This window comes from Ammodytes marinus (assembly GCF_949987685.1).
Source record: "Ammodytes marinus genome assembly, chromosome: 21".
NCBI lineage: Eukaryota > Metazoa > Chordata > Actinopteri > Uranoscopiformes > Ammodytidae > Ammodytes > Ammodytes marinus.
Window position 1 is genome coordinate 14,039,699 of NC_137225.1, and position 13,211 is coordinate 14,052,909.

The following is a 13,211-nucleotide window of genomic DNA, read 5'->3' on the forward strand; positions in this document are numbered from 1 at the left end:
CCATGTGGCACAATGTGGGAGGACAGCGATACTGATACCAGTCAAAAGAGGAGAAATGAGCTGGGTGGGTGTCATCTCAACAATGGATACGGGTGTCCAAAAAGCTATAACTGCAGGAGATCCCCTTTTATTGTGGTGAATCATAGAATGTGGAATACCAAACAGCCATTACTACTGGTGATGAATTTTAACTACAGCTTAGCTTGTCATCAGCATTACAAGCAGTGTGTCCACTCTGTAATTTTATTTTTTTTGCATTGGCAGGTAATAATGGCGACACACCATTTAATAATCTAAATCACTTTTATTAATTTAAGTTAGGTAGAGACACTAAACATTGGAACCACATTTGCTCTGATATGGAGCAGTCTTCAGAAAAAAAAAATACAAAAAAAGAGGCTTATGTCATACTGTCAAAAAAACAAAGTCAAAAATTAAGAGGTAGAGAATTTAGGCTCATCACTGTGACTGAAGGAATGACGCCTATTGGAATGTAGTTGAAATTCAAAACTCTTGTCGTCCCAAAAAGGTATATAAAATATTCATACATCAAATATGGTGGAGAGGAGACAGTCATTTTGGGATACTGGGGTATTCACAACATTTAAACATTTACATTTCACTTTAACTGGACAAGGGACAAGGTGGACAGTGGACAGGAGAGTTAAAGTGTTACTTTAGAAAGGCTAATGGAAAGCTAGTGTCTTCAATGCATTTCTCCCTCCTCCACTCAACCACACACACACACACACACAAGTGTTGGGACAGCGGTTCACCTGGTGTTACAGCCTATGTGTTTTTTCTTTTTACAAATAATATTGGTAACAGATACATTTACAATATAAACACCACAGATCTTGAAAATAAAGACAAATTGGAGAAGAAAAAAAAGAGAAGAAAAAAAGTTCCGCTCCGTTTCTCCCAAAGCAGTACATTCTGAATGTGTCACACATGCTTGTTCAACCCAGGACATTGACTCCCTCATCCACTTTGCATTTGAGAGGTTAATCATTACAGACCTGAAATAACAAGACTGTTAAAGGGACCGTGTCGAGTCTTGTTACAATGGAAACTCCTGTGAAGATTTAAGTCGGCCCCAAACTTAAGTGTGGAATATGTTCAACTTTATCGGGAAGTATTCATCTTTGCTTTGTTTTAAAATGGCACAAGCATCAAATCAGAGCCATGGTAAGCTGCGTATCAATTTCCTGACGAGTGTAAAAGAGCCTCTGAATGGGGAGATGTAGGGTAGTTTGAAATGCTGCGTTGAACCTTCCTACACAGAGAATGCTGGCAGTGTAGAGGAAAAAAATAAAAAAATACAGTGCATGTCTACAAAAATAAAAGTGAAAAAAAATAATCTTTTTTTTACTGTTTGTACAGTAACATACTGTATATTTCCACAATGACACTAGATAAGGCTGGTGACTACATTACGTAAATAGTTAATAATTGGATACCTTTTCTGTATGATTTCAAAAACTAGTGACACAAAATATAGATGTTGGTTTCTTTGTACAAACTTAAAAAAAGAAGGAAAAAAACAAAGTCAAATACATCCTTTTGTGTAGTACACAGCTTTCTTTGTTCCAGAGGAACAATATGGTACACCTTTGCATTTGCTCAATGCAAGTGAACCAATCTAAATTCAGTCTCTTTCCTTCTTTCCGGCTTCCCCTATTTTTCATCCTCAGTGGTTGTTTCCTCATGCTTGCAGGTTTATGTGCCTCTGTTCGTGTTACAAACAGTGCCCCCTAGATCCCATTCTTAGCCTCATTGTTGTTCATGGAATGCTTTCTCTGAGCTAGGAAAGGGTACATGCACTTGTCTGCGCCTAGGAACCGGTACATGCACACAATGGCCTCGAAGGGCAGGATGCTGTGGAGATGGGAGAAGAGATACGATTAGTGACACAAGATACTCATGTATACTTTACTGAGAGCTGATGGAATGATGAAGGAGGGAATACAATGAGGCGATGTGTAGAAGACAACGTATAAAATGTTGGGAGGGCAGCTACCTTTTCATGAAGTTCACCATATAGACGATGCGAGGTGTACAGATCATGGGCTGGTCAGTGAGGATGGCCCTCATACACTGTTTCACACAGAACTCTGGCTTCAGGGGAGGGAGGAAAGGCTCAATCTCCTTCCTGAACAAATATAATAGTGAGGTTATTTAGATGCCCCAAAATTAAAACAAAACTTAAAATCTAAATGTACTCAAACTGGCCTATACTGACTATATTTGATTGAAATTGTTGAGAGGAGAGCACTTAGACAATTTATTTTAGATAAATGTAATCCCTCCAATATACTTTAAACAGCCAGAATTACAACACATTTGACTACATCCATGAATTAGTTTTACTGGTTTATAAAAGGTTGTGAAAAGCTCCTGAGCATTGTCATAGTGATGCGCACAGTAAAGTCAAAGAACATGCCACCTGCTGACTGTAACCATCAAACAAAGTGAGGACTATTACACTAGCAGACGGGGGTGGGCCCAGGTGCACCTGTTGGCAAGGTTTTTCCCCTGGGAAAGTTGCCCTCTTTGTTTAGTCTACAGAGCTGACCAATGGCATACAAGTGACTTGATTATAAAAACACAAACCGTCAGCTGCTGCTTTGAAGTTAAAAATGTGTTTTGTGAGGCAATTTTATATGGTGAAAATTAGAGATGGCAAACTCTTCCCAGGTGCAAGAAAGCTTTATAAATAAAAATAAAAAGTTTAATAAGCTCACTAAAACAATTAGACTGGCCAGCTTGTGTCGGAGCTCACCTTATCCTGCAGCCTTTGAACATTCCCGTGTCGACCAAGTAAGGGCACACCAGAGTCATGTTAATGCCATCCTTCTCTGAGGCCTTTATCTCATGGCTCAGTGACTCGTGGAACCCAATGGCACCAAACTTACTGGCGCAGTAATCCTGGGGGGAAAAGAAAGAGAACAGGTTAGCCCTGTAAACCTGTGCCCCTGCCCGCAACCGGGGACCACAGGGAACATTATCAAAACACACCCCACGGGCATAGAAGTCTCTCCTTGCTGTTAATGATACAGCCACAAAAACCTGAGTGAGCCTTTCCGCTGTTCTACAGTTTCATTAGCATTCTTCTCTAGTGCATCAGGAGACCGCTCCGTTTGGCGGGGAAGGTTTTGATGTGGTTTGCCGTGGAAATAATCTTTAGAAAAAAAGGCTTGGGCAAACACAGATGCGTGTCAATAAACACAGGGATGATAAAGAGATTTGACTGTGCCCACATGACAGACGAGGGCTTTGGTTCCCTGAAATTAATGTCTAAAATCACAGCCGAGGCATTTACAGGACGCATAATCGGTTAAGAAAAACTGACTACACTTCAAGTCCCTTTGAAGGGGGCTTAATCATTATGGATGAATGCTTGTACAACAAAAGCAACCACGCAGCTATAAAAACAAAGGCAAATGGAGTAGTAGTCCCCGTAGACCATCTGAAAATGAAACCATTCTCAGCCAAGGGGATAAATGAGAACTCTTGTTGCCTTAAAATGTCAAAATAAAAACCTTCTAAGATGGCTACCAATGTACTCCCTCTATGGTTATGGAGATAAATGACTCCACTTAATATGTATTCAAATAACAAAAAGAATCTGTACTGGGATGGAAAAAAAACCATAGGAAGGAAAACCAAAACCTTATCCATTGAAAGCTGTCGTGAGCTGAATACTGAGTGAGCACCAACTTGTTCACAAAGCAGTGATGAAGATGTCTCTGTCCCTTGGGGAGCTGTCAGCTCATTCTGGCCCCGGGGCCAGAGCCCAATGGGGGCCCGACACCCCCACTGCTGCAGATAGAGGAATCTATAAGAGGCTCCCCAATGCTCATCTGTGTCCCTTAATTTAACGGGTGGAGGGACAACTAGAGAAAGGGGGCCTTAACCTCCCTTGGCCCAGTGTGCTAGCTGGCATGCTTGGGGCTTTGGAGAAAAAGCACTGGTTTTGGATGGTGGGAACGTTGGGATGTGTATGTGTTGTTGTGTGTATGATACTAACCTCCACTCCAGCTGTGCTGAATAAACCCAGGGAGCTGGCAACTGTCACAAGGTGGCCATGATTCAGCTCCAGCATCTTGGGGAGAAACGCCTTGGTGGTCTGGGGGAAGGACAGAAGAGACAGAAGGGCAGAGGGAAAAAAAGAGGAAGGTTAGTTCACTTGTGCAGTTTGTCTGTGCCAAAGCCCTTTGATCCTCTCTGCCTCCCTCTCATTCGCCCTCTCCGTGTGTTTCTCTCTTCTCCATGGTGATACAGGGAGAAGCGTCTGAATGAGAATTCATAACAGCCCCCCCCCCAAAAAAAAATCTGTCTGAGCACTGGAGGTGCAGCTTTTAAAGAGTATAAAAAGTTATGTTTTCCCTTTCTGGTAGATGCTAATTAGATGTGGAGGAAAAGAATAATAAGGGGTTTCACCTCCACAGGTATTCACTGAACAAACAGGTATGTGGTGTGTGTGTGTGTGTGTAGCTGTACAATCTGTTCTTTTCCCACACAGATCTGGTGCCCGTCAATGGGCCTGGCTATAAAGACTTGGTGACAACACCAATCATAGGCCACCCGTTCACTCAACAACAATACAATTCAGCCTGTCGTCTAGCCCCGACAGCCTCGCGCCCTGCCCGAGCAGCAGCAGTCAGCAGAACAATCGGCAGCTAGATATGAGCGCAGAGATGAAAGGGTTTCACCGGAGTGCCACGTGAGAGCCCAGAGTCGGCCCGATGAGAGTTAGTGAGGCGGTGAGAAAAAGCAACCCCGCGGAGGAGATTCACAGAGAAGAGTATGTTGCTTATAAGCTGATTAACCTATGGATCCATTCCTCATTTCTTGCCCGTCTGCTGACTTTGGAACACAGCATGAGCCAATCAGCAGGTGTGACATGTGACGGCGATGATAGGAACTGACCAATCACTCTCCCACTAGGAGGTCTACAAAACAACCAGCGGGCCTTTTGTTGGTAGCACCGCAACATCTATTCACGTCAGTATGCGCTGCCATAGTAAAGAACAATGCATGTAGCTGACAACACTCTTAAATGGAGTGGAGGTTGCAAATGAAAACACTGAGATCGCCCTTATACTGTACTGCAATCAAATGAGATTCCCCAATGGTGCACAAACAATTAGACCATACATTGAGTAAATTAGAGGGCAGAAGAGTAATCAATATACTAGTTTTGACAAGTGAAATTAGCTATTTTTTTTCTGGCTACGGTATGTAATGCAGAAAAATGTCAAATATAGTGTAAGCAGTTTTAAAAGGAGTCACTTCGGGTTCTGGAAATTTAAGGTTTAGCATTTGTTATTGCTTTTGACAGTTTCATTCCTAACTTCCAATAATTATGTGGTCATATAAATGAGAGGCAAGTCTTTCATTAGTTGGTAGTTGGTACTGTAAAAGTAAGCCTGGCCAGAGAAATGATTCAGCCTCCTTTGTAAACATTTGTTGAAGGAGAGCACAGAGCCAGAGAGTGCATGGTACCAGGTAGTACAGCCATGAACCCACTGGCAGGGGAGGAAAAGCCTAATTAAAAAATAAAAAATGCACCCAGAGATTAACTGCACTGGACCGAACGCCTTGGTAGTGTAATCTCTGCTATGCTTTACATCTGTGTTTAGACATCTTATACTCCTTGTTTTGTGAGGTAAGTCAAACTGGAAGCAATAAGTCAGATCCACGCAAAGAAAAAGAAAGATGACTTCACCGTTTTGGAGCTCATTATATAGCCAGGTACAGTATAACTGATCTGACTTTGCTCCAAACATCTGCACTTTTCCAGGACATAAATTTTTCAAGTTGCTGCAATCGTCAACTTATCAAATGATGGGGCCCACAGAGAGGGGAGTGAAAAAAGAACATGAGGCCTGGGTTAAAGCTGAGAAAGGCCTCTGCAAGCCAGAATGGCAGTGGATAAGGGAGAGAGAGAGTTGCGTGCAAATGAAGCATTAACTTTAGATATGCCCGTACCTGACTGGAGCCAAACTTTCCCACTCCCACAGCAACTTTTGAGAGAGCAGGGAATGACTTGATCTGGCACAACACTCTGCAGCTAAAGCCAACACTTAGAGATACAACTGGACAATTTTCTGAAAATACAGTGTTCTGAAAATAAGTGGATCTGATGGGAGGACGGTGGGCTAATCGTGAACAAACGTACCATCGCTCTCCCACCCTGGCGCGATGTCCTGCTTCTCATGGCTGCTCTGGCATGTGGGTATGACCCCCGCTGACCTCTCAGACACAAAATGTGTGAAGGCAACCAGGGGCTCGTGTCTTACATCAGAGCCGCCGTAATTGGGTCTCAACGCTCCCTTGTTCCGCTAAATTACCCGCTGACACAGCCGGGCCTCCTTGGCCTATGTGGGGGTGCCTTGCCCACTACACCCCCCTAATTGGTGCGTGCCCCCAGGAGAATTTAAGCCACACAAAGCTTCTAGCAGCTGGGGTGTCAGGCTGCATTAGTGCAAGCACCTGACCAACAGGAATATGAACAAAATATTGGCCTTTCCGTAGGACCAGATGGCCATTTAATTGGACTGACTTCTCCCTGGATGAGAGAATGAAGGAGAAAGAGAGAGCGAGAGAAATACGCCGGAGTCGTCTGATCCTACAACAGATCATGGAATTTCAGTGGGCTGTGTTTACTAGTCATCAGGGGATGATGGATGCGTATAGGTGTGGTGGCCATGCTAGTCAGTAAGCTTCTGCTACAGTTCACTAAACAACCCTCAAAGCCCCTGCTGGTTGTACAACTGGAATCCAATGTACCTGAAAGCAACCCCATCAATGGACCAGGGTGGACACCAACATTTTAAGAAGCTATGAATGACCAATGATCAGTGTGATAAAATCAAGTCCTAAGAATGCCATCTAAGAGCAGAAATAATTATTCTATAAGTTAACCATTCCATAACTAATTAAGTTGTGTGATGTTATTTGGTTCCAGCTATTCAAATTGCTAGGATTGAATGCTGTTCCTTCCTAAAATCGATGATAAAAAAGAACCATTGGTTGTAACCGCCAACAGGTATGTGGTCAGGGGCAGAGTAGGCAGGGCCATCTCCAGTGAGGGGTACAGGTGCACCAGGCTTGAGGGAGGGGGGAGGGGGGCACCCATATAAAACCAGTCAAGTAGGACCCTTCTGCCTGGCTGCCTCCTTTCTCCGGCTACAGCAGGAATGCGGCCTACGAAACTTGGCTCCTGTCGCCTGGCATCTTGTCAAGCTGATCCACAGACAAGAAACCAATTGTCAGATAAAGTGGGTCAGCAGCAGCTTACCATTACCCTCTCGCCTCGCCTGTGGATGGGATGGCACTGCCTTCCTTCCTTTTCTCTTTCCACTGCTCTTTTCCCGCCATGTCACCGTTGAGCCGCTACGCGCTTTTAAGTGCAGATCGCACAAGGGAGCTACCATTTCCACAAGAGCAGGAATTATTGCCCATTGTTCCTGAACCACCTGTTGGATAACCAGCTCAAGATGCTGAGGATGATTTCCTTTCATGTCACTCCCACTAGACAAAAAACACAAACTCTGGTGACACTTACTGAAATGACTAATCATTACCCGGCCCCGCAGGACAAAAAGCTGAGACTCAAATCGCCAGCTGGACTAATCAAAGTAACAAACAAATTAAATATATGACCCCACCCCCCCTCTCCCCCACGTCATCAAAACCGAAAAAAGGGATGAAGGACTGAATCATAGCAATTTGTCACTGTGTGCGTTTGTGTGTGTGGCAGAGCCGGATGAACAGAGCTGGCCTCCATGACTGCCATGCAGCTGCACCCATTGCCTCCAAATCAGGTTGGGAGGAGTCAGAGGGGACTGTTGGAGGAAGACAGGGGTTTGAGTGGGACTGGCCTGGCAAGACACCCGTGCACACGCACCACGATTACCCTACGTTTCCTGCTCTTGTCTCTCCATCCCTGCCTAATTCCCACTGCACTGTCCAATTTACACAAAATAACCCCCCCCCCCTACCCCTTCTTCCCCTACCCTAGCCTGCCCTTTGTTTAGTTTACACTGTGTAGATGCATTTTAGATGTAAGGGAAGGCTTTGAGCCCTCTGCCATGTTGCTCTTAAGAAACTGCGTATTGGGTTGTTTTCACTAACTGGCTTGGATTGATGAAGGGGTTGACCATTGTGTCTCTGCTGCCTCACTGTGTGGTCAAAGTCTTTATGAAGTTTTGCCAAACAGTGATACTTGACTAACTGAACACATGCACAGCTGAAGCATACCAAAATATAAAACAAGAAATGACAAAAAGGAAGAAACGAGCAAACCTCTTTGCTTCTTTGAATAAAAAACATCAAGAGCCGACAATGGCTCATTGAATTAATTCGAAATTTGGTCTTCAGAATATTAAGTCTCTTTTGTAATATCGCTTTGGTGTCAGCACTGAAAGCATGAACCTAAATAAGCAAGGTTTAAATATTCCACTTTGAGCTTGGTTTGACTATGCCCTAAACTGAGGGTATTGGTTGAGTCTTAAACCACAATTTAGCCAATTATAAAAAACCTGTTGTTTCAAAAAGGTGGAGAAAAAAAAACTAAAATCAAAGGTTTGTGTAATGTGCCACCTGCATGCATTGAGTAACTACTGTGTTTGTGTAAGAGAGGAAAGTGGACACGTCCCCGTTAGTCTAAGCTCTATTCATCCAGCTTGTGTCTTTAATGAACCACATCCTCCATTCTGGCTGTCACCATTCATTAAGTCCCTCTCTCATCTGCGCCCCCACCCCTGATGAAACCACACTCTTCACAGAATATGGGAGAACACAAACACAGACCCCCTATTAAAAAATCCCAAATCTGCCACCCAACCACTGCATTCTGACTCCGAATCCTGGCTGTAAAGAGAACACAGAGCTAGCGACAAAGAGGCCCATGAATGGTTGATTGGAGCATCCATTAAGGAGGAAATGCACAACCTGTCTGACGGACAACAAGAGATTTTCATGCTCAATTAGGGAGCTTCACAAATCACTGTGGTTTCAGGGTATCACTGAGAATGCACTTCTCCGTAAAATAGAATAGACACTGCGGCCAAAATCTGAAAAAAAGATCAATACCCGCTTCACTCGACACATATCAAATTCAATATATTGTGACAAATACGATCAAAGATGTTATGGTCAATTTATAGCCGTGTAACCAGGCTATGCAAGGACACACAGTCAACCGTTGCGAATTACACAACGACATGCCAAAAAAACTAATTTGTGCACAATCATCGCAATTGTCCCACCGTGTTTGGCCGTAGCCAAGCTTTGCAATTAACTATCATTAGTGGTTTATTTGGCATTGGAGTCGAGGAGCTTAAATAAATGCCCAACACTCAACTTTTAACCAATCAGTCAGATTGCTCTCCTTAATGGGTTTCTAATTGCTAGGTTGCACATACACACACACAAATAGGCTGTGATGAATGGAACTTAGCCTGTTTAACTGTGAAGCGTTATGCTTGACTAAAGTGAGACATATTCACTCCATCAAGTCTATGCAGCCCTACAGATATGTATTCACAATGAAAGGCCCGAGGGAAGAAGCCAGAATAACATTTGATACACAACAAATCACTGCCTGCCAAAAAACTGTGGCGAGATTATCAGACACAGATCCATCCAACCCACGTACAGAACCCCATGCTTCCATCACGCAAGTCTGATTAGTGCAGATCTGCATGGCAAAGCGAAGTGGAGAAGGAAGGGCTGACTGACAGACCACTGGGATCATCACTGTTCCGGGCTGCCAACGAGCAGCAAAAGGCAAGACTTAAAAAGCCAAACCCGTGACTTCCCTCTGGCAGAGTGAAACTACACTGAGCTGAAATTTGAACAAGGGAACTATTTATGGTCATACTTTGTAGATCCTGGAGGCACAAATACAAACACACACACACACACACACACACACACACACACCTTTGATTCTTGGCACACACAAGGATAAGATTATGAATAGGCATGCAAGTCAAACCGGGAACATTCCTGTGAATCAAGCAGCATCAGAGTAAACACATATGACAACATAGTGCTCATGGAAACCGAGGCAGATATAAACCATCCGGTTGCAAGTCCTAATATCCACATATACAACTCAAAAGTACTCCAGAATTGACTCTTTTTCAGTTATGTTGGCTTAATTGCCTTGTGCATGGACTCACCCAAAAGTGTGCATGGCAGTTGACCACCATGGTGCGCTCGATCAGCTCATCGGGGCACTCCAGAAGGTGATGGCCGGAGACGACGCCAGCATTGTTGATCAGTATGTCCACATTTCCCACCTCTCGGCGCACCTTCTCAGCTGTAGAATACACACTCTCCCTCTTTCCAACGTCACACGTATATGTGTAGACCTGCGGCTGGAAAGGAGGCACCTCCTCGACCCCTTCAACAGGTCCTATGAGGGGAAGAGAGACGGAAACAGATGAGAAGAGTTATCAATGGAAGAAAAAAAATCTGCATGTGGTGAAATATTGGTTATTTTGCAAATATGTTATTCATCAATTATAACGTGTGTTAAGGTCCATTTTCTGCCAAGTGATGCTTTGGAAAATAGCAAGAGATAACCCAAGAACAGGCCTATTTAGAAGTCCTAGTTAAAGGCTGAGATTGTGTGCAAATAATATGCCTGTGAAACATCATATGTCTCTTGTGAAACATTTCAGTGTGTGCATTTTTACACTGCCGATGATACAACTGTGGCGGCGTTCCTTATATCATTTCTCAAGTGCAAAACAGAATTCAAACAAAGACAAGGGATTTCGCTGCTCGTGCTTTAAAACAAACTGATGACATACTAATTGCTGCAAAGAAAGCAAACTTACCGTCTTTGTTTATGGGAGTGTCCAGTTCGTGGTATATCTCCCGCACCATCTCAGCTGTTTCCTCGTTGCTTTGGGAGTTTATGTCCCATAACACCAGTATCGCTCGTCTCCGGGCGAACTCCTTGGCGAAGAGCCGCCCGAGGCCGCTTCCAGCCCCGGTGATCACGCACACCTGTCCCGCCACGCTCTTCTCCTTGGGCCGCACAACCCACTTAGCCCCGGCAGCGACCATAGCCCAAAGCACCTTCAAAATGACCACGAAGAACTCCGCAATAATGTTTATCATCATCTTGACCAAAGCTTTTCAAAACACTTCTAAGGCGCAGAGGTATAAGAAGCGCAAGGAATGCCTCTCTCTCGTTTGCAGCAGGTAAAGGGTCGGGTCACGCCGATAAAACTTGGATCACAGTGCAGGCAGGCAGGGAAACGCTAACAACGCCGTTGCGCGCAAAAAGTGACGAAAATAATGGCACGAGGAGACCACAAAAATTAGAATGAAGAAGAGAGTTCAGATTGTGCCCAGTCAAGAGTCCAGTTGCCGCTACAACGCGCAGTTGCAATGAGTTACAATCAGCTACTACGAACAGTGCCTCCCACTTCCTTCGCTGCTGCTGCTCCTCCACTTATCTCATCCTCAGCCGCATCTCACTCGCTATTTATTCAGTCCACCCATCACTGCTGGACCTATAGGACTGAGGCTCGAGCGCCTGTCAGCATGAAGCGCCAGGTCCATACACTAGAATTCAAAGGTGATGTAACCTCAAACATTTTACCTAACACTGATCTAGTGCGATGAAAAAAAGAAAGAAAGAAATCCCCCTGATTCAATATCTCAAATGGAAGATCGGAGAATAGTATTTTCCTACACCTGCTGTGATTTTATCATATTTAATTTTAAAGTAGTTATTTACATACAATATATCCTATAGCCTATATAGCCGACCTGTCAAAATATGCTACAATAATGTCAGATTAACTGTTGTCTGGATTAGCCTAATGTAAAGAGATACCTAGTTTTACTTCTAGTTTATGATCACTAATATCCTATGGGTTGATACAATAATATTTGTATGAAAAGTAGCCTAGATCTCAAACAGCCACAGGTCAGGCCATATCCCACAAGTCCATGTCAATGTCCGTCCATACATGGAGAAAGCGTAATCTAAATGTATCCAGACTTAATGTAGGCTAATTTAAGATGTTTTTACGGCAATGGTGTGGCATATTTCAATCAGAAATAAGTAGTCCAATAGGGTAGGCTACATATCACAACAATTTGCTGGCAATGATCCATTGCGATCTGCTCATTGCGGGAAGTAAAACTGGATCGATACGACAGGCTATGTAACCAGTCAGAAGTAAAACGGATGGCCATTAGTAGGTCCATATATCTTTATATGACATACACATGTTTATTTTATTCCTAATATGAATGTAGCCTATATGAATGTGATTATGGTGTTTTACAAACAGACAAACATTCCACGAGAAAAGCAGGCGCACCTGGGATGCGTTCAATTTGGAAACGTTTTCCACCGTTTTGCAGCATTTTCTCCTCATATAACGTTGTGTAACGTCTTGCTGCATGCAGCATTTCAGATGTGTTCTTATAACAGGTCCATGGTTTGCCTGTTTTGTGGGCGTGTCCAGAGAGCCAAGCCACTGGTGGATGAAAATGTCAGATCCTAGGCCTAAAACCAAAATATAGATTACATGTTGCATTCAATTAAAGTCCTATTCAATAATTTGCTTCAGAAAAAAAGCAGCATCATAGGATATCCTATTAAAAGATCAATAGGCTGACTAACTATAATAGCCTACCATAGAGACAATTGCAGATTGGTATTACTGTTGGGTATTTTAATAGGGCCAAGTAGGCTGTAGGCTATTTATGCTATTTAGGCCAGAAACCCCGTAGCCTACTTTCATGCAAAATATTTGATTTTACATAGGCCTATTCATTATTTTGCAAAATATCTAAAACATTAATGTATAAAGAGGCCCAAAAGGGAAATAATTAAGCAAAGTACAAGTTTGGCAGAAGTGTAACTAATTGTTACTGCAGGCCTAATAGTTAAATAAAATGTAGGCTAATACCTAGCCTATAGCCTATTCATCAGGTGCAAACGGCCGTTGAAATCAAAGTGGCCTTTAAACTCAGCCTGAAATGTATCTCTTAATTGTATAACATGGATGTGCATCACACACTGCCTATGGTTCACTGAGGTTTCCGAGGTGGTCTCTTTACATCTGAAATCCGGATCCAGCAGAGAGGTTCATCACAGGGAAACTCTCCCTTTCAGACGCTCTGTAGTCTCGCAAAGCCAGACCAAACTACAGCAAGTAGACGCT

The 13,211-nt window shown here is 43.5% G+C and overlaps 1 protein-coding gene across 1 annotated transcript; it reads right to left on the reverse strand.

Moving 5' to 3' along the window:
* Positions 1 to 328: 328 nt before the first annotated feature.
* Positions 329 to 11,438, reverse strand: rdh10a (retinol dehydrogenase 10a). Its single transcript, XM_080050622.1, has 6 exons — positions 10,860 to 11,438; positions 10,197 to 10,432; positions 4,031 to 4,129; positions 2,783 to 2,928; positions 2,021 to 2,152; positions 329 to 1,878 (listed from the first exon to the last, which is right to left on the reverse strand). Exons 1-6 carry the CDS (start codon positions 11,146 to 11,148, stop codon positions 1,755 to 1,757), a joined length of 1,026 nt encoding a protein of 341 aa, XP_079906748.1. The 5' UTR covers positions 11,149 to 11,438; the 3' UTR covers positions 329 to 1,754.
* Positions 11,439 to 13,211: the final 1,773 nt, after the last annotated feature.